At 39.9% G+C, this 20,782-nt stretch overlaps 1 protein-coding gene across 2 annotated transcripts in view; it reads right to left on the reverse strand.

The window, feature by feature from the left end:
• The window catches only part of COL9A1 (collagen type IX alpha 1 chain), a 94,812-nt gene extending 74,466 nt beyond the window's left edge, over positions 1–20,346 (reverse strand). For both annotated transcript variants that reach the window (XM_024114433.3, XM_024114429.3), the window contains exons 1-5: positions 20,194–20,346; positions 19,780–19,853; positions 18,286–18,363; positions 18,022–18,154; positions 9,125–9,521 (exon numbers count right to left, since the gene is read on the reverse strand). In XM_024114433.3, the coding sequence (XP_023970201.2) occupies positions 9,125–9,521; positions 18,022–18,154; positions 18,286–18,363; positions 19,780–19,853; positions 20,194–20,207 (696 nt within the window). In that variant the 5' untranslated portion in view covers positions 20,208–20,346. The remainder of the gene's footprint in view (positions 1–9,124; positions 9,522–18,021; positions 18,155–18,285; positions 18,364–19,779; positions 19,854–20,193) is intronic.
• Positions 20,347–20,782: the final 436 nt, after the last annotated feature.

Below are 20,782 nucleotides of genomic sequence, written 5' to 3' on the forward strand. Positions count from 1 at the left end.
TAAAACCACTTCTTTGCCTCTAAGAACTAACAACTGATCCTTTATGTGTCTGCATAGATGTGGAAAGTGTACTTTACATACCCTCTGCTGGAAATGACTGGGTGAATAGATGCAGTAAATAGCTTCAGAGGTATGTCCTCTGGTATGTAATGTACCATATGGTACATTAAATACAGGTACATCCATGTAAATTATATTAGTACACCTCTTTTTGTGAGATCTTAGATCATTTTCCCATCTCATTCTACATGATTTTTGTGGTCATGGAGCTAATGAATGGTCTATTCCATGTGTTTTCAGGCTGCAAAACAGGTGAAGGGGTCACAACATTCCCTTCTTTATGACGAGATGGAATGGGAAGGAAGGAGCATGATGCTTTTTTCTGTTGTAAAATATACTCGTAATATGGAAAAGGTCAAGATCAGGTCTTCCTGAGAACCTCAAAGAAGAAGTTTGAGTCTTTAGGACTTTCATTTCCTGGTTAGGCTCCTGTTTCCCTGATTCTTTCTTATTGCTGATTGATGTCACATATCTTCCCTTCAACCCTTCCACTGTTTAATGCCTCAGTGCTTCTTGGTCATCTTCTCTGCTCCCTTTGGGAAATCTCATTGTCCTCTTCAATCTTGGTCATGATTTCTATGCAGCTAGAACCCAGCTTACATCCCCCTTCACTCTTTCTTAGATCCCTCCATTCCCATCTGGTTCCTTATGTTGACTTCCTCATTTCCACATTTCTCCATACACTGTACCTCATTAATGCTTCAGAAATTGAAGTCCTTTACTATTACATCTATGTCCTCAAGTTTGCCAATTGCCACCTCCATAAAATTGCTAGAATTCTTCTTTACTTTGATTCTGCCTTTACTGAAATTCTTGCAATCAAATCTTTATTGTTCTTGATATTTACTCCGGAGATTTCAGAGTTTCCAGAATGCAGTGGCTAGACTGTTCTCTTCCTCAAGGATGTTGTGCCATAGTCCCCAATCTCTGTCACATTCACCGGCATCTCACGTATCTCTGAATCTAATTTAAAATCTCCCCTCTTGGTTTTCAAAACCTCTTCACAGACTTGTTCCATCGCACCTCCTTGACTATATCCACTTTCTTCCTAACTAGCTTGTTCTATATTTGCTGTTCATTACACTCCACATTTTGGGGGTGCTCTTTCACCTGTTCTGCATTATTTATTTGGCTCTCCTTCCCTATTTGTGAGTCACTTATTTACTTCACTTCTCCAACAATCATTTTGAAACCTTCCTGCTTGCTTTAACCAAAGCCAATTACATATATACATAATTGCATGATGTAAATTATCGTTAAGCATCGGTAAGGCTATAACATAAAATAATAAGAATAAGACATTCAAAATTCATCTTTACACCTTATGACTCTGATTTCAATGTATCCCATACCTGATAAAGGGAAATCTTGACTCTAGGCATCAAAAGATTAACCAATCTTGATATTCCAAAGAATTTCTTTCTTTGATATCATAGATGTAGCTAGTAGTGCTGCCTGACATTTTCCATTATAAGACCCTGTTTTCACTTGTTTATTGCTTTGTCAAAATGTAACTATTTGAGCAGAAATTTTGATAGCAACAGAGGGGAGTGTGTCAGGAGCTGGGGTGTGTAGTGGGTATATAGATGCAGGGAGGAGAGGGTCAGAAGCTGTGGTGTGGGGGGTGGATAGGAACATGTGGAACCGGAGCTGAGAAGATTTGGAGTGGGGGTTACATAGAAGCAGAGGAGGAGATGAGCAGGAGATGAGGGATTGGGTACCTGGTTGGATAAAAGCAGAGGGGGAAGGGGCAGGAATCAATGGGCAGGTGGTTGAATAGAAGGAAAGGGGAACATAGACAGGCTGGCATAGATAGGGCAGAAGATACTATAGCCACTAGAGGACACTCCTTTCCAGAACCTGGAACTGAATTCAGGAGTCCTGAGTCTCTACATTCCCCTGCTGTGAAATCTGCCGGCAAAGTGTGTTTCTCAGCCCCCTCTAATGGATGGTCCACATAGAAGATGACAGTCTACCACTGCCACCATTTACTCTATTAGATTAAGTGGTAGAAGTCTGTGCTATGGTTCTAAAAGTCCAGACCCTGCTGATAACCCAATTATGGTTCTGAGTGTTTGAATTTCTGTTTTTGTCTAGTTTTGTTCATTTTGTTTTACAATTTTTTAAAAAGATACATTAAAAAACTACATTCAATGAATGTTAGGGCTGCAAAGTCAAACACTGAAAAGTTAGTGAATGCCAGAATTAAGGGTTGCCATGTACAAATTTCAATTGGGTCCTTATATGTATGCATGATACTACAGTCTTCAATTACATGATCACATGCTATTTTTTTCCACAGGATCCCTGCCTCATTCAGTGCACAAGATGGAAAGACTTTTGGAATGATTCATGGTTGTGTACTGAAGAAGACTTGTCTGTAGAACCCCTGCCTCATTTATTGCAGAAATTGGAAGGTGTGTAGTGAATGAGGCAGGGGATTTTAATGGTGAAAGCATGGTCTTTTAAACTAAAGGCAGTTGAATGTTACTCTGGAGAACTGGATTCTACCCTTGCCTCTGCCACAGAGATGTTATGCAATGCTGGGCAAGTCACCGAAACCAAAATTTTCACATTTGGCCACTAACTGTGTGTTCCTCATTTTCTGGGTACCCAGTGTGGGGGACAGATGTGCAGAAGTGTTGAGCACTTACAGCTCCAACTGAAGTCAATGGGAGCTGTGGTTTGACATATAAAGTGCTAACTAATGCTAAACACAAAATAATCAGGCCCTCAGTTTCTCAAATTGTACATCCAAAATTGGTGAATACTTGACAATTTTGACCTTAATCGTTCTGTGTCTCAGTTCCCCAGATAATCTCACAGGGGTGTAGTGAAGATGCATTCATTCATTTTTGTGAAGAGCTCAGATAGTACGGTGACAGCACCATAGAAATGCCCCATTAAACAAAAACACTGAATAACTACCATTCACTGAATGAGGAGGGGTCCTGTGGGAAAAAATGACCGTGTAATTCAAGACTATATCATAATACAGACTCCCAAAGGCGAAGGGAGAGGGGGATGCAAATTAAGGTTGTACTGGCACCCTTAATTCTGGCATTTCCTAACTTTTGAATACTTGACTTTGCAACCTTAATGTTATTTTTTGGATGTAATGTATAACTAGGCTTAGATGAAAGCTGTTTTTAAAATGAAAAAAAAAAGTTTAACTATGAGTGAATTGTTCAAAGCTACAGCTGGCTTGGAGCCCATTAAAGAAAAGAGAGTGACAGTTTTTAAAGAGAGCAACTGCAGCCCAGCCTTGCTTTATAGGTCTCTTCCCACATAACCAAACTGACTATGGATTATATTCTGTTGAACAGGTCATGAAGGATGACACTGTTTTCCTTGCCTCAGAGAAATATTTTGAGGGTGCTTTACACACATATGAGGATACTTTGTCATACTTTCTTCCCACATACTTCAGTACAAAGAGTTATTAGGGGAGAAATGTAGAATTGAGGTGCTCAGAAAAGAACATGAAGATGTCAGAACTAATATAAACTAAGCCTATTAAAATAGCTTTTCTCATTTCCCTATTTTCTTGTGTTTTTTTAGCAGTGGATAATGGAGTCATATGTGAAAGACACATGGCGACAAGTGCATTTTAAAAACTGAAAATAAGGGGTCAATCCTGCAAGCTTTACTCATGTAAATAGAAATTATTCATGCATGCAGCCCCATTAATGCCCAGGGGATTATACACCTGAGAAAAAAGTAAGTTGCATAAGGTTGCACACAAAGTTAATTATGGTTAGCTAAAGATTCTTTTCTGAATCATTCTCTCTATCAAATATTATACTTAAAGCAATTGCAGTATATGATGTGTGATTTTTACCACTATGTTTTTTATATATATATACACACACACACACCAAATCTTGTCACTCTCATCTTTACTATGGTTGATTTAGAATATCTAATTTCATATGCCTGTATTATAGAATTATGGGTATGTGATGGAAATGGTTTAACTGGGCCCTAATGTCAGTTGATTACTTCATCATGCCCAGGGTCTGCTACAACCCATTCATTTCAAAATTCTTTTGTAACCATATGCAAAGCACACCATTTTACAATGCCTAGATACTACAGTGATTGGTGTCTTATAAATGCAATAATTTAGTGTTTTATAGGAATTAAATGGTTAATAGATTAACATCCATTTTCCAATATTGCTAGGGAGGTTAATTTATTATATATTTAAATAGCAAATATATATTATTTGGGCTAGTTCTATTTTTCTTTACATGATCTCATCCCTTAAGCGATCTGGAAATGCCTGTAAAATGCCAACAGGCTTGCAAAACATTAACAATAGAGCCAAAAATGCTACTGTTTTATCTGTGCTGTGCAAGAACTGAAGTAGCTTAAGCATAAGTGGGATCTAAATGAGGCCTGAGATTCCAAAGTAGTATTTGCTGTACAATAGCACAAGAGCCAACTCCAACTGAAACATTTAGCTGTCTAATATGCTTTAAGAAAATGTGTTCCACTGCATTTAGAATAAATCTAAAACATTTTCTATAATCTGTTGAACTACCTGTTCAGTGAATTGACATGTGTGTGCCTCATTGGTTTTATTGCCATCTAGTGGGTGATTCAAAGGGAAATACAGCTGTAAAAATACAATTAATCAGATCTGTATTGAGATCCTTTTGATCTTTATTGATGCTCCTCTCACTTAAATCACTGATTTTACATCAGTGTAAAAGAGCAGTTAATCAACCCCCTAGGTCCTTTCATTAATTCTTTGATACACAGCCTAAACAGTGGTATTTTTAATGTGGGTTATGTAGGGTCAATTTTCATGAGAGCTACACTGTATAATCCTGCAATACAATCTTCTTCCATGTAGTTTACAGAAAATCAGTGTTTTGTATTGGGGTGTTTCAGTATGCAACTGGATACTCAGAATATGTGAGAAGGGAGAGTTTGGGAGGAAAATACATGCTAAATAGCAGGCGAAAAATGGAAATCACCAGCACAAATGAACAAAATAAATTTAGACTATTCAGAAACATGAGGTGCCTCAGTTAGAGTAATTACTGAGTGAAGTTAAAACCAGATTATCGCTCATATATGCCTGAGGCTCCCAGTACAATCAATGGCAGCCTTAGTAATTGGAATTTATATTGAACTGAACTCTTGTAAACAGTGTCTTTACATGAAGAAGGGGATTTATATATTAGAAGGGTTAACTTTATACACTGGCACAGGTCACTTGCTGGAGGATTCTCTGCACCTTGAGGTCCTTAAACCACGATTTGAGGACTTCAGTAACTCAGACATAGGTTAGGGGTTTGTTACAGGAGTGGGTGGGTGAGATTCTGTGGCCTGCGTCGTGCAGGAGGTCAGAATAGATGATCATAATGGTCCCTTCTGACCTTAAAGTCTATGAATCTATGAATCTATTCAACTGTTCTTCAGCAAAGTATTTGCTGTATTAAGCATATATAAGCATTCTTTCAACATTAGGGGTAAAATCTTGGCCCCACTTAAATCAATGGCAAAGCTCCCATTGGCATAAGTGGAGCTAGGATTGTAGGTGTGTTCTGTGTTCCAATTTCTTTTACACTATATTCATTGCATACACACAAGAGAAATATTATTCTTCATTAAGCTCCAGTTTTCTGTGAAGTTTAGCCTATAGATTGTCCTATCAATATATCTTACAACTGTTAGAAACACTGATAAATGTACCAGCCTTATGCCCCTTCCTTTGGACATGCTGAGTTTTAAGGCCTGAGAATTCATAATATCCTGGAAGAAAAGTGGAAGCAAGATGCTCTTTAACTGAGCCCCTTTCTCAGGGAGACTGGAGAAAATCTGTGCTAAAATAGTGGCAATGGGAGAAATGCTCACACTCCCAAATTCATGCTCTCAGAAAATGCAGATGGAGGGGGTCTGTATGCAACTACAATATATAAAAAAACTGGAGAGGATCCCATGGTAGGAAGGGCAGGTAACACAGATGGGTCTTGTAAGATTACTAATTTGTTATGTTCATATTGGTTTACAAGAGCTTGTAGCTGAGCTTGAGACCACTAGTTCCACTTGCCTAGTGAGCAACAGAGGACTCTCAGATGAATCAGAGTTGGCTTGCAGCAGAATCACCTGATTGGTCAGACTGCCTGACTGGTAGAGGGGATCAGCAGGCCTGCTCTTAAGAACAGCGGCCGGGTGCTGGCTGTTTAAAGCCCATAGTTGTTCCCAGCCCTTCCTCACTCTCAGGGAACCAGCTTCTGACCCTCATTCCTGACTTCAGCTCTGGCTTGGACTTTAGTTCTTATTCTAGGGTCCAATTCCTGATTTCCAGCTCTGGCATCTGACCTTTGGCTCTGACCCTGGGCTCCTTCTTCTGGTTACCAACTCCTGCTCTAAACACTAGGCCTGACTGCCCACATCTCTGTAACTGACAGGTAGCATGTTATCTGCTGTTTGTTGAATTTATACTAAAGTAAACCAAGAATACTCTGTACATTCTGAACCCATCTGGTACAGTTTCTTTTTTTTTTTTTCTTTTTTTTTTTAAGTTTCACTTCCTTTATGTCTCTTTTTCATTGCAGGATTCCCCACCTATATTCTTTCTTCTGCTTCTTCAAGGCCCTACTTCAGTACATCAATTGCTTGTGTTAATTGACCATTTGTAACAGGAGTTCCACCTTTTGAACTTCAAATACACAGCATAAACACAAGCAGAAAAAAATGTAGGCAACATCTTTTACAACACCCAGGCCATTGGCTGCAGCACACTACATTTAAGCAATTCTCCTAATCTGCACTATGGAACAAATCCACCTCCGTGCATTGCATGCTGATAAGAGCTGCCTTTTAGATGTTACATGCCATTTAACTGGTCAGACTGGTTAACCTATTTAAACATATAAATTAAGTAGGAGTATGTCCAGTTTTGGTCCCGCCACTACAGAAGGGATGTGTACAAATTGGAGAGAGTCCAGTGGAGGGCAACGAAAATGATTAGGGACTTATCATGACTTACAAGGAGAGGCTGAGGGAACTGGGGTTATTTAGTCTGCAGAAGAGAAGAGTGAGAGGGGATTTGATAGCAGCCTTCAACTACCTGAAGCAGGGTTCCAAAGAGGATGGAGCTAGGCTGTTCTTAGTGGTGGCAAATGACAGAACAAGAAGCAATGGTGTCAAGTTGCAGTGGGGGAGGTCTAGGTTGGATAGTAGGAAACACTATTTCACTAGGAGGGTTGTGAAACACTGGAATGGGTTACCTAGGGAGGTGGTTGAATCTCCATCCTTAGAGGTTTTTAAGGCCCGGCTTGACAAAGCCCTGGTTGGGATGATTTAGTTGGAGTTGCTCTTGCTTTGAGCAGGGGGTTGGACTAGATGACCTCCTGAGATCTCTTACAATGCTAATCTTCTATGATTCTATGATTGCAGCTTGGGGGTCAGCTCCAGCAAAATGCAAGTGCCTACAGTGAGGTGCTGTACATCCTCCATTCCCTAAAACCAGTGGGAGCTATGGGAGCTCAACACTTTGTAGCAACAGTCAATTAATCACTATTTTATTGAAGTTTTATTCCTTTCTTGTTTTCAGTAACAGGAATAAGTTTGTAGCTAACCTATGATAAAACACTGGTTTATATAACTGACCTATAATTATAACTAGGAGACTGGGGAAATCCACAGGAGTTAGATGACTAAATATCTTTGAGATCCTTTGGGTCCAGATACTCACTTGAAGTCAATGGAGCTTCACCAGTTTTACCTCATCTGAGAATCGAGACGGAGCATTTAGAATTTGAACAGTAAGGGGCTAATGGGTGGGTATTTTTATCACAAACAATTGGCAAGGCCTATTTTCAAGAGGGTCTTTTTTCCATTTTCAAACTATAATGTACTCTGTATTGTTTAGTTTCTATAATGGATTATTTGGTTTATCCTTGGATAAAAAAGAATGATAGCATACAATGTAAAGCCACATGAACTTTTAGCCTCTGAAAAACGTAACAGTAACCTTGATCATAAATCCTTGTAAAGGCTCAAAGGCCAGCATAATTTTCTAACAGAGCTATACCAGCAACTCTCCTTAGCAATCATAGTGACAACAAACGATAAATAATTTATCTTAAAATAATGTATTTTTATAGTACACCAATAAAAAGCCAAGCTATTCTGTACGATAAATATTGGAAAAGGAGACTAGGAAACTCAATTTATTTCTTTTTAAAATTATACTACTCTAAGTAATATATTCCAACAACACATTTAAATGTGTCTTGGACCCCCTAAATAACAAAGAATGTTGAGGTATTTATATAGTACACAGCATAGTCAATTAGAGTGAAATGCTTAGAGCCTCACACCACCCTCTCCCCACCCCCACCCCCACCCCCCAACAATTGATTTCTTTATTCCGTTTAAAGAGAACGCAAAAAAGGCAGGTAGAAACATATACTAGTGCAAGATAAATGAAACTTTTAGGGTTAATAGTCCATCAAATTGGGTATTATCTGTGACATATATTCAGGGCATGTTGTTTTCCATAGCTTTTAAGGTCAGACAGGACTATTATGATGATCTAATCTGACCTCCTGCATAACACAGGCCATAGAATTTCACCCAGTACTTTCTGTACCAGCCATAAATTCAGATTGAGCTAGACCTTATTTTTTAGAAAGACATCCAGACTTGATTGAAAGATTTCATGTGATGGTGAATCCACCTCTCATCTTGGTAATTTTGTTCCTATGGTTAATTACCCTCTCTGTTAAAAATGTGCACCTTATTGCTAGTTTTCAAGGCCTGTCTTGTGCCAAGCACTGCATCCTTTCAAACTTATGCCTTGGTTTTGATTTAGCCTTCTCACAAAAATAATATGGTTGACAACAAAAATATCTTAAGCCTGACTTGATTCAATTTTGTTGGAATAAAGAGCTAAAACTTAATTTTAACCCTAAATTAGTCTGTACTTTTTTAAACCCCTTAGTTGGTCACAAGATATTTGAAGATATGTTCACCAGAAAAAATGTTACAAGAGAGAAGATTTTCTAGCACTTTTTCTGTGATATAAGATTTTGAAACTTACCGGAACTGAAACTTGAGGATTATTTATAAGTTTTCCCAGCAGAGCAAAGCCATCCACGTTGATTTTGCCCCTGGGCTTTATCTGTAAGGATTCTATCATAATGCAGTCAATAAAAAGCGTGACATTGCTCTTTTCCACGCTGACCATAACCTTGTGCCATTGGGAATCAAACAAAAAAGGCAAATGTGAAAAGGTTGCAGTCTGGAGACTTCCATCCAGCCCTTTATAAGAAAACTCAAGAGCCTTTGTTTGACTATTAAGCTTCACTCCAACTTGTTCTTTTCCTGACGAATCCTGGACCTGCCAAATACTCCAGCTTTTCTGAAGTGTGCTTCCAGTCATCCGAAATGTAGTTAGAAAAGAATATTCATCAGGCAATCCATTGGGATACAAAAACCTGTATAGGATCAAGCACAGTAGATTGGTTTTTGGAGGGGAGTCCTCTATGACTATCATCTCTGAGAGAAATAAGAGTCCATCACTCAAAGGAACCATACTACAACTACTATCCTTCCGCTGAGGAGAACTTGAGGGGAACCCTTTTTGAGACATTCGTGTTGCTCCTCATTTGGCAAAAGGAACTGTGCTTCATCAGTGTGGGCTCTTCCTACATTACATAATGTTCATGCCAAGCTCTCTGCCCATGATGGCTCAAGCAATCAGAGGCCGATGTTATGAATTAAATCAAGGTCTTCTATAATAGTCCTGTGCACCTATGGCCTATCAAACCAACCAGTCAATCCTGTTTTTTTAAATCTGTTGTGATATTATAATGCTCTTTCTAATCAATGCAGAACTGTTTCATTTCTAAATTTCCATGATTGTTTTTTCAAACACATTTTGTTGATCTATCCAACGATAACCATTTATTATATATTAGCAATTGCTTTAGCAGAAGTAGGTTACTTGTTTGAAAATTATATAAAAGGTAAGAACTCACACTTAAAAATTGATTGTATTCTGTGGTAATCAATTTCAGTGCTACATGCACGAGAAAACAGATTTACTATTATGAAATAGCTAATCCCTCTGCTTTTTATTATTTGCATTATTTTACTATGTACCCTTAAAATATGCAATTTGGAAATACAGAACAGTCTAATGTTTCTTGCAACATTGCAATCTAAAATAACTGAAGTTTGCTTCTTTCTAGAAAGCTGCGTCAATGCGTCTCACCAGATAATTAAAGATTATGCTATTTAAACTTGCTACAGATACTGGTATTATACTCTCATAAACCTTTTGATTAGGTAGTTTTTTTCTTATCTGTCCACATTTAAAATTCTTATAAAAAGACAAATATGTTTCACTATTCTGATTAGGTATGGGGATGTGCCAGGCTACACTATCAGGACAACACACAAAAAACAATTTCCAGAGAACAAGTAGGCTACCCAATCTGCCTTGGCTTTGTAGGGTTTACTAGCCCTTCACTAATGGCAATTCAGCCACTAGACTGGCCTATGCAGAAAAATGAGAAAATAGTCTTAGAATAAATTATCTATCTCAGAGCACAGTTTAATTAATATAATAAACTAGTCCTTCCAGATTAACAGCTGCACTATAAACAATAGAGCCTCTAAATGCCTCAGATTGTGTAGTCACATTCCAGTAGGGGGCTCCAAAGCACCAGCGGAAGGAACGTGACTAGACTGCAGTCACAGAGGAGTGTCCAGGTGTAGACTCTACCTAAAATATTAACCTAGTGCTGCCACTGCTTCTCCTCCTTATACTGTGAACCCCATGCCTGCTACTACCTGGGTAGGAGGAAAAGATGGTGTGTTGGAGATGGAATGCCGGGGGGTGAGATTTGCTGTAGCATAACCTTAACTCTTGTACTTCTGATAGGGGTATGAAATCAGTGGTTGTACCTTCACCTATATTACTCCTGGGGGACTCTGTGCCACTGTGCAATGCAGAATTCAGGTTAAGAACATAATGCTCATTCCCGGTTTCTGACAAACAGAGGCTAGGGACAACATCCCTCCCCATCCTGGCTAATAGTCATTGATGGACCTATCCTCCATGAATTTATCTAGTTCTTTTTTGAACCCTGTTATTGTCTTGGCCGTCACAACATCCTCTGGCAAAGAGTTCCACAGGTTGACTGTGTGTTGTGTGAAGAAATACTTCCTTTTGTTTGTTTTAAACTTGCTGCCTATTAATTTCATTTGGTGACCCCTAGTTCTTGTTTATGTGAAGGAGTAAATAACACTTCCTTATTTACTTTCTCCACACCAGTCATGATTTTATAGCCCTCTTTCATATCCCCCCTTAGTCATCTCTTTTCCAAGCTGAAAAGTCCCAGTCTTATTAATCTCTCCTCAAACAGAAGCCATTCCATACTCCTTATCATTTTTGTTTCTCTTTTCTGAACCTTTTCCAATTCCAATATATCTTTTTTGAGATGGGGCGATCACATCTGTACACAGTATTCAAGATGTGAGCGTACCATGGATATATATAGAGGCAATATGATATTTTCTGTCTTCTTATCTATCCCTTTCTTAATGATTCCCAACATTCTGTTCGCTTTTTACATTGCCACTACACATTGAGTGGATGTTTTCAGAGAACTATCCACAATGACTCCAAGATCTCTTTCTTGAGTGGTAACAGCTAATTTAGACCCCATCATTTTATATGTATAGTTGGGATTATGTTTTCCAATATGCATTACTTTGCATTTATCAACATTGAATTTCATCTGCCATTCTGTTGCCCAGTCACCCAGTTTTGAGAGATTCTTTTATAGCTCTTTGCAGACTGCCTGGGACTTAACTATCTTGAGTACTTTTGTATCATCTGCTTACCCCTTTTTCCAGATCATTTATGAATATGTTGAACAGGACTGGTCCCAATACAGACCCCTGGGGGTTACCACTATTTACCTCTCTCCATTCTGAAACTGGCCATTTATTCCTACCCTTTGTTTCCTATCTTTTAACTATTACCAATCCATGAGCGGACCTTCCCTCTTATCCCATGACAGCTTACTTTGCTTAAGACCCTTTGGTGAAAACCCCATGTTGACTCTTCCCCAACAAATTATGTTCATCTATGTGTCTGACAATTTTGTTATTTACTATAGTTTCAACCAGTTTGCCTGGTACTGAAGTCAGGCTTACCAGCCTATAATTGCTGGGATCACTTCTTGAGCCCTTTTTAAAAATTGGTGTCACATTAGCTATCTTCCAGTCCTTTGGTACAAAAGCTGATTTAAATGTAGGTTACAGACTGCAGTTAGTAGTTCTGCAATGTTCTGCACAGAATTTCCTTATTCCCTGCAGAAATGGTGCTGCAGAGCTGCTGGCACTGCTGGACCTGACAGTGCCCAGCTCACAAATAGAAGACACTGCTGGGGGAGGGGGAGCTGGAGGTTTTCCCGGCACATACTGAAGGAAGGAGGCAGCACATAGGAAACTCCATTTAAGCCCGGGACCCAGCATCAGTCTGTTTCTCCCTCTGGATCCCTGGGCTCTGTGGGGTAGCAGGTGTGACTGTCTGGGCTAGGGGATGCCCCACAGCTAGGCTCTGGGAAGGGTGGGAGGTGATTATCTGGGTTGGGGGGGCGCCTTGCAGCTGGGCTCTGCAGGGTGAGGGTGAGATTGTCTGGCTGGGGTGGGACTGGGCTAGACTCTGGAGGCGGAGGGGGCAGAGAAATAGGAACAGGGTTGTCTAAGGTGGGTTTTTTTTTAACTCTCTACTCCTGGGGGAAGTTTTTTTGTTCTCTCTTTTTGTTACAGACATAGTCGTGGCAGGTGTTTTGAAATAAATTACCAAAATAATTGAAACTGGTGTGATTATATAGTGTTATTTTGACAAATAAAATATGCAGAATTTTGAAATATTTGTGCACAGAATTTTTAATTTTTTGGAACTGAATTCCCCCAGGAGTACTATATGGTGGATGGTATGTCTGTGCAGACTATGATATGCCTGTATATACTGAGGAGAATGTACATATATAACTGGGGATGTCCCTATATATGGATAAACCTGTAGAGTGGGATTTGGAACTGATTATGGAGATGTTCATGTGTATGTGCCTTGCAGAATAGGATTTTGCTTAAATCTTATTGTTCAAATCCTTTTGGTTTGGTTTTTATGTTGCCACCTCTAACACAAAATGTCAAAATCTGATTTTTTTCCATCTCTCCTCCTAACCCTTCTCTGTTCCTTCCCTTCTTTACAAGTAGTGACAAATCCACTGTCTTCCCTATCACTTAGCTTCATAGCCTCAGGGTTGTTTTCATACCCTCTTTCCTCCCCTCCTCCCCCACAATGGGACTCCTTCACTGCTTTCAGTGGACTTCTTCCTCTATAATATCTCTTAAATGTATACTTCTCTCTATCCCTACTGCTAAATCCTAAGTTCATCCATAGGCCTTTCTCTCTAACTACTGCAACCGTCATCTCTCTGGACTCCTTGCATCCGACCTATCCTTACTACTTGTCTATCCAAGATGTTGCCACTAAATCATCCTTTTCTCCTGCTGCTGTGATCACATTACCCCTCAATTCAAATCTATCAATTGGCTTCCTCTTTCTCTGCATCAAGTTCAATCACCCCATAAGAACCCATATGCCACTCAGCTACAGTGAATGATTCCACATCATGGGGTCTCTGAGGAAGGTGGGGGCAGAATCTGGCATCAGGGGAAATAATGAGAGAATCTCAGACAGCCTCTCCTCTGCCTTAAAAATTTAAAATAAAGAAATATTGTAACTTTTGGAAGCCGGATAGAAAGAAACATTCTTTTAAAAGTGGTAATGTTAAAAAAGTTTGCTAAAGGTGAACTGCAAAAGAGTATACAGAAAGAAAACCACCTTTAAAAAACTGTTTATGAACTCAGATCAGTAACAAAATATCAGCCTGATCCTGCATTCCTTGCACACTCATAACTGTTAGTGGTATTTCTGGGTACATGCAGAAAGCAGGATTAGGTCCTATATAGAGAGTTAAGAATTGTAAATACATAAAGGTTGAAATTCTGCTCTGATACACATCCTTCGCAGCCCCACAGTAGAGGAGGGGGTAAATCAGGTAAGAATTGGCCTATACTCTTAATATATATTTGCAAGTTAGCTTTTCTTTCACTCCTCTGCCAAATTCTAAATCCAGAATGTCTTGATTTCTCCTCTCCATATGTTAGGGCTATCAGAAGCACGTATAGGAGTGCAGTTTCATGCTTCAAGTGCTTGTGTCACCAACAGTGGTCATAGGGGAAACACGGAACCTGGTTCTCCAGACTTTGAAGGGAGATGAAGGAAGAATTATCTGCAAATATTTTGTTTAAAATATTAATATATTTTTACCATGGTTTCTAATTTTGCCTTAGTCAATATGATCGAGTCTGGACCAAATTCTGTACTCAGTTACTCTGATGTCAACGAAGCCTGTGGAATTACTCTGCATTTATACCAGTATAACTGAGATGAGAATCTGTCCACTCACCATTCAGTAGAGTTATGCATGTAAAACATGCACAAAAATAGGTAATCTCCTTCTCTAAACATTTCTTGTTTTTGGTTCTGCCAAGTTTAGCAGCTGCTCTGTGAGAATGCAGTTCTTAGATTTTCTGATAGGGTTGAGTTATTAAATATGAATATTTAGCTATGTTTATGTAAAGTCATTGTCTTTTCCTTTACTGTTACATATATATATTTCTATTCATTTTGAGAGTTATTAAACCCATAACTCTAGTGCACACCAGAAAGATTCTTTTAATTGTTTAGGACCAGTTTCTACTACCCTTATTCATTTTGAATACCCCTTGACTAGCCCATTGATTTCAGTGGAACTACTTGTGGTGCAAGGCACTAATCACTTTGTGTAAGGGTGGCAGAAACTGAGCATTCAAAAGGTTAACTTATCCTTGTTTTTGATTTGCCGTATAAATCTGTTTCTTTAAGATCTGTTTCCTTAGGTGGGCTCCATTGCCCTTTTAGATAACATATCCTTAGATAAATTAATCCCTTGTTGGTAGGTTACTGCTTTTTATCCCTTCTATTACAGTGTGACATCAACATCAGTGGTATGGTTGCATACAGGTTTGATACTCAAGATAAAAAGAAAAGGCAATAGAAGACCATTTATGGCCTGGCTCAGAGCAGCAGGACCTTCAAAGGAGCCCTTCTTCACAGACAAATGTTATTCTCAGACAGTCTTTGAAGGGAGTAACAGTGAAAACAGCTTCTGAGAGTCCTCTGCAGGTGATACAAATCTCTATATAGAAATTTACAAAACTCCTTTTGTTGCCTTACATCTTGTTAACGTAATTTAGTTGGCATTTCACCCATTAAAGGGAGCTCACCAGATCCTTGTAAATAAATGTTGTACTATTTGCAGTAGAAATTTTTCAAGCACTTTGGCTTCTACCCTAGGGAAAACTTAATCTGAGAACCCAGGCGTGTAGTTTGCAGAATTATAGTATTTGGGTACTGGGACACCACTCAATATAATTCCAATCTCCAATATTTGTGAGTGCACTTTGGGGACACTGAATGGTCTAATACAATATATTAGAAAGACCAGACCTCGTCCCTGCTTACATGCCATAAATACTTTGCTAGTATGATTTTTTTTCAAAAGCCTGCACGTAAAAAAAGGGGGTCTCTTATCACTCAATTACAATGTAAAGGGATGTTCCTTTTATACTGTAACTTATGAATATTAGGTACTTTTACCAGATACTAGGGGTGAATTGAGAAGTGAAAGATTCACCGTTTTGGACTTGAGTCTGGGTTGCATGTGTAAAGTGAGCATCACAACTGCAGTTCCATAGGCAATTCTGGTACTAACTAAGTGATACTACCAATTCTCCAGTAGATTTTACACCAGAAATGAACAAGAGTTCGGTAGAAACTCATTTGGGTTATGGGGGGAGTTAAAAATCAGACCTTGCAAACAACCACACACATGTACCCTGGTTCATTCTCTTGTCTCTGCAGCAGCCCTGAAATATGAAGCTAGAGAACTTAGCAAGTACCATAATGGTAAAAAGGATCTAGGCTATAAATTAATTGGTTTTAAAGGATCTCTGTGAAAAAAGGCACAAGCTGTCCCTAAGGCAAATGCTGAATAAATGTGTAGAAGAAAACCCCTCTAATAAAGCCCTCACAGTTAGCCTGCAAAATTATCATTGCATCTTTCCTGACAAGCATTGGCTGGCTATTGAGGATCAGTCCCTATCCACTGATAATATCCCTCCCCACATCTATGTCCTGCACAGGTCCTCAGAGATTCCCACACCCAGGAAAATGTGTACTGTGACGGTGATCCTCCATATTAAATAAGGCAAATGTCACAGTTTCCATGGTTGACATGCTAAGGGGCAGCACAGTAATGGCAGTACAAAGATGGACATCAGTAGAAGAGCAGATACGGAGCATAGTATTGTAGAGGTGGTAAGGCTGCCTCGTGGTTGTTGTGTTTTACTCGAGCCACTTACTCCCAGCTGGAGAACAAGTGCAATGCAAGATTGATCCTAATCACTTCCCTCTTTTGACTTAACTATGCCCTTTTGGAGTTTGGGCTTTGGCTCACACAGCCAGCAGCATAACTACAACTATGCCTTGCATGGGAGTCAATCACCTCAGAGATGCTGAGTGCAACTTACACAGCTGCATCTGCCTACACACAGCACAATATAGTGCAGAAACAAGCCCACTGAAACCACTAAATTTATGGAGGATGCTTACGGCGCTATACAAAATTCTATTTCAGCATCTAAGCCCTGGTCTACACTGGGGGGGAATCGATCTAAGTTACGCAACTTCAGCTACGTGAATAACGTAGCTGAAGTCAATCTCCCCCTTTTTAATGGCATTAACTTCCCATTTCTCTTATGGTCATAAGGTATCAGGACCCAGAGCCTCCAGCTGCTTTGTGTTACTGCAGTAATGCAAAGCAACCATAAACCCAGTTTAACCAGACAGTTACGCTGGAGTCTAACTTTAGCCTACTAGTTAAGCACGAAGCAGCCACGATGTACTGGTGGCAGGAAGGGGTGCGAGAGGACCAGCTGAGGCATAGCAGCAGCACTTTGCTTTCCGGTGATCCCCAGCTAAATAATGGTCCATTGAGGGGCATCATCAGCCAGGATAAATGAAGCTGTTCTAACTTACATCAGGAGCTGAATCAGCCCCCAGTTTCTCCCAAGTCTGGGTAAGGCATCTTAATCCTGCAAACCCTTCTGGTCCTGTGCTAACCAGAGCTCACCTGGAACCAAGGATCTGGCCCATAGAATGTAAATACGATTAGATTCCAAAATACAGTCTTCTCTAGCAATCTGTCTGTGACACGTGGGGGAAAGGTTTTCAACTTTTCTAGGTCATGTGACTGATACTGAACTGGGAGCATGTGTGCACTCTCTTCCCAAAGGACTAAAATAAACCAACATACAATCCATTCTCCTCCTCCTTACCTTTCCCCTGTGACTATCACACTGGCAAAAAGATCCCTTCTCTTCCTCCTCCCTGGCAAAGCCATCTGTGAGGCATCCCCATTGAAAGGATCTTCTCTCTGCCCCTCTGCACTCACCAAGTCCCACCTTCCCATTATGCCTCCCTAGTCTTTCCGCATAGTCCTCTCCAGCTACTGGTATCAGTTCCTGGAGGTTACACCCTTTCTAGCTGGAAAATTCCAGCCCCCGGAGCAGCACTACTGGTAGGGGAAGGAAGTGGAGAGAGCTTCCTCTAGTTATTACTGTCTAGTCAATCTAGTCTAGTGACATCACCCAAAAACAAAAGGGGGGAGGCCCTGGATACGTTGTATCCATTCCAAGAGCTTCGCCAACCCCAGTTGAAGAACTAGTTATTTAGGGAGGGGTCAAACTTTCAGGGGGACAATATGCTAAAACAGACTTTTAAAGTAAAACAACTAAATGTGTTACCTGGTTGGGATTCTGAAGTCTACGTTTGTGCCTAATTTATAAGCCACTTGTAAAGCTGTGGAGCCCACCACTCTCTGGATGACTCCTCGGGAGGCAGCTTTATCTAGCTCGAACTGAGAAATCAGGTCGTAACCTACAAGAATAAACATGCACAGCTAGACATTATTTCTTTATTTTTAAGTGAGCATTGAAGAATCACAGAGCTGAACATACCCTGATTGCAATGTCTAAACAGCAGTTTTTTCCTGCAAAGTTTGTACTTACCTGGCAAGTCATCTTCGCCAGTCCTGATTGGTGGGCAGAGGTCAGTCTTTTGGTTAGAGCTGAAGGTGACTGGGAACCCTGCAAAGAAAAGATCCTTCTTCATGACAGGATGGAAATTGCCCAGCTAAGGGAATTAATATGTATTAAATAAAGTAATATAAGAATAATGGCCATATTCTAGACCCACTGAAGCAGATGATCATCTGCTTTTAGAAGTCTCCAAATTTAACAGAATAATTTGATGGCTGATTTATGTGTACATTTTTTGTTTAAGTGTTTAAATTAGAAAAGGATTGTAATTCTCCCTTCCTCAGCACTGTTTGTGAATTGCAGCTGTCCCATGTATCTTGCACTATATGGAGGGTTGGTCCAGAACCTTTGGTGGTTTAAGCAGTTTTTAAAAATACTAGTTGGCTCAATCTACTGCCTCCCCTTAACTCAAAGCAATCCTCACACTAGCTGAAGTGGCTGTTGAGAAAGGAAGTTGTTGGCATCCACTCCTTCTTTGATATTCCAGGTGTTCCCACCCACATCCTTGCCATGTTTGATCAAATAACAAGCCTTGGTGAAGCATAAGGTTGGGGCCAAAGAGACTTGCAGGCTCTCTTTATTGACTCTTTATTGACATGAACAAGAATGTAAAAGAAATTTCCTTGGAAAACCAAATACGTGTCTCGCTTTCTAAATACTGTCTGTTTAAAAGTATTGCTGCGAGCATTGGAAAAAAAAACAATCCCCCTATCTTAAAGAAGTAAAAAGGCAAAATAAACATTTGCTGGAAAGAGCTCTACCCAAGCCTAACATCTAGTCAAACTGGAAAATGTTACTAAAGTTTGGATGGGGAAGAAAGGTGCATGCAAGTTGGAAGGAGCTACCTTCCCAGCCCACAGAGAGCCTCTTGTCTGCTGAAAGGACTCAACCATAAATGTGGGTTTCCTTCTCACAACATAGACGTAAAGAAAAACGTCAGGTTGACATTTTACACCTTAGAAATGGCTTATTCTATGTCATTGAAACGGATATGCGGCTGACATCCAGTCATTTATGCTTGATAGTCCGCTAATACAGTGGATCCAGTTTGTTGCCACATCTACCAGAAAAACCTTTAACTAGAGGGATTTTTTTTTTATTGCACCCAGTCCTTAGTATCCATTTCCAGATTGTGATCCACACTTTAGAAATGTATTTACTGTCTGGTCTGTTTAGATGGCAAGAAGATAAACAAGAACAATCAGACAACGACAGGAAGATGGAGAGTGTACCCCAAATGGTAGATTTAAAATACCAGTCTGTGAAAGACATCACTCTCTCTAAATTCTCTTTCTTGCTTTCACTCTCTCACACACATTTTTAGTTCCACGTCTAAGTGATGTCTAGCTAGTGAGGGATTTTAGCTACGACTAAAACTCTTTTGATGATCAAACTCTTTTGAGTAACTCTTTTGATTATCAAAATACCAGTGAAATGCAACACAGATAAAGGATAGACCCTTACTTGTTTGCTGCTGGACGTTGGCTGACACCAGAACCCACAGAAAACTCCACACATACAAGAAAACAGGAGCTTGCCTGTGAACAGAAAGAAAACTCAAACATGAATTTACAGCTTCTGATATATCATGTGATCCCGTTTCAGCTCATGGTCAGACATATTAAATAAATACATGAGTTAGGGATTGCTAACACTTGGCAAGCAAACCCTTTTAGAGTTAAGCTTTTTGTCTTTATCAGTGCAACAAAATGTGCCTATGATGTTATCTCAGTTTCCATTTCTTACTTTTAAAACTGTCATAAAAATAAAAAATTAGGGAAGACAGCAGGCAAAGACAGTTTTAAATGCTACCAATTAATCACTTTCTCTGTCATCTGTTAATTACTGATTGCTTACAAATGCCACTTGCTCTCTTACCAGTTACTCTTCATTTTCTCTGCTGGTTTTCTTCAGCTCTATCATGTGAGTATTTGAGGTGTATATTTATGTCCTGTGCTCTCCTGTAGTTAATCCCATCAAAGAGTGTATGAATGAGCGCAGATTCAGCTCTTTCTGCCCCATACAGGACTTCAGAAGGGAATGAGGCTCCGTCTGCTGGGGCTGCTTTAATCCTGCAGAGGGAAGGAGGTGGGGGCTGGACAGCTTGTGTGTCCTGGTGGGGTCTGAGGACGGCTCTCAGGAACTAGCTGGGATATAAAAAGGCAACGAGAGTGGAGGCAAGGCTGCTATTCATGCCAGCTTCGGAGTGGGGATGTGGCGAGGAAACATAAGTTAGACCATGCCACCCATTGAGTGGCAGGGTCTGCTGGTGAGGGAAGCCAATGAAAGAGAAATGTGTTAAGAAGTCTTGAAGAAACAGATGGTCCTATGATGTGTATATTTTGACAGTTCTGGGAATTAGGATAAGGTTGAACTACCCCTAACCCTGGAAAGAAGAGCCTTTCATTTGTCATTGGCTTTCTCACTAGACTGTCCTAACTAGACCCTGGGAGGTGTGGCAAAGGAT

This window comes from Chrysemys picta, chromosome 3 (assembly GCF_011386835.1).
Source record: "Chrysemys picta bellii isolate R12L10 chromosome 3, ASM1138683v2, whole genome shotgun sequence".
NCBI classification, from domain to species: domain Eukaryota; kingdom Metazoa; phylum Chordata; order Testudines; family Emydidae; genus Chrysemys; species Chrysemys picta.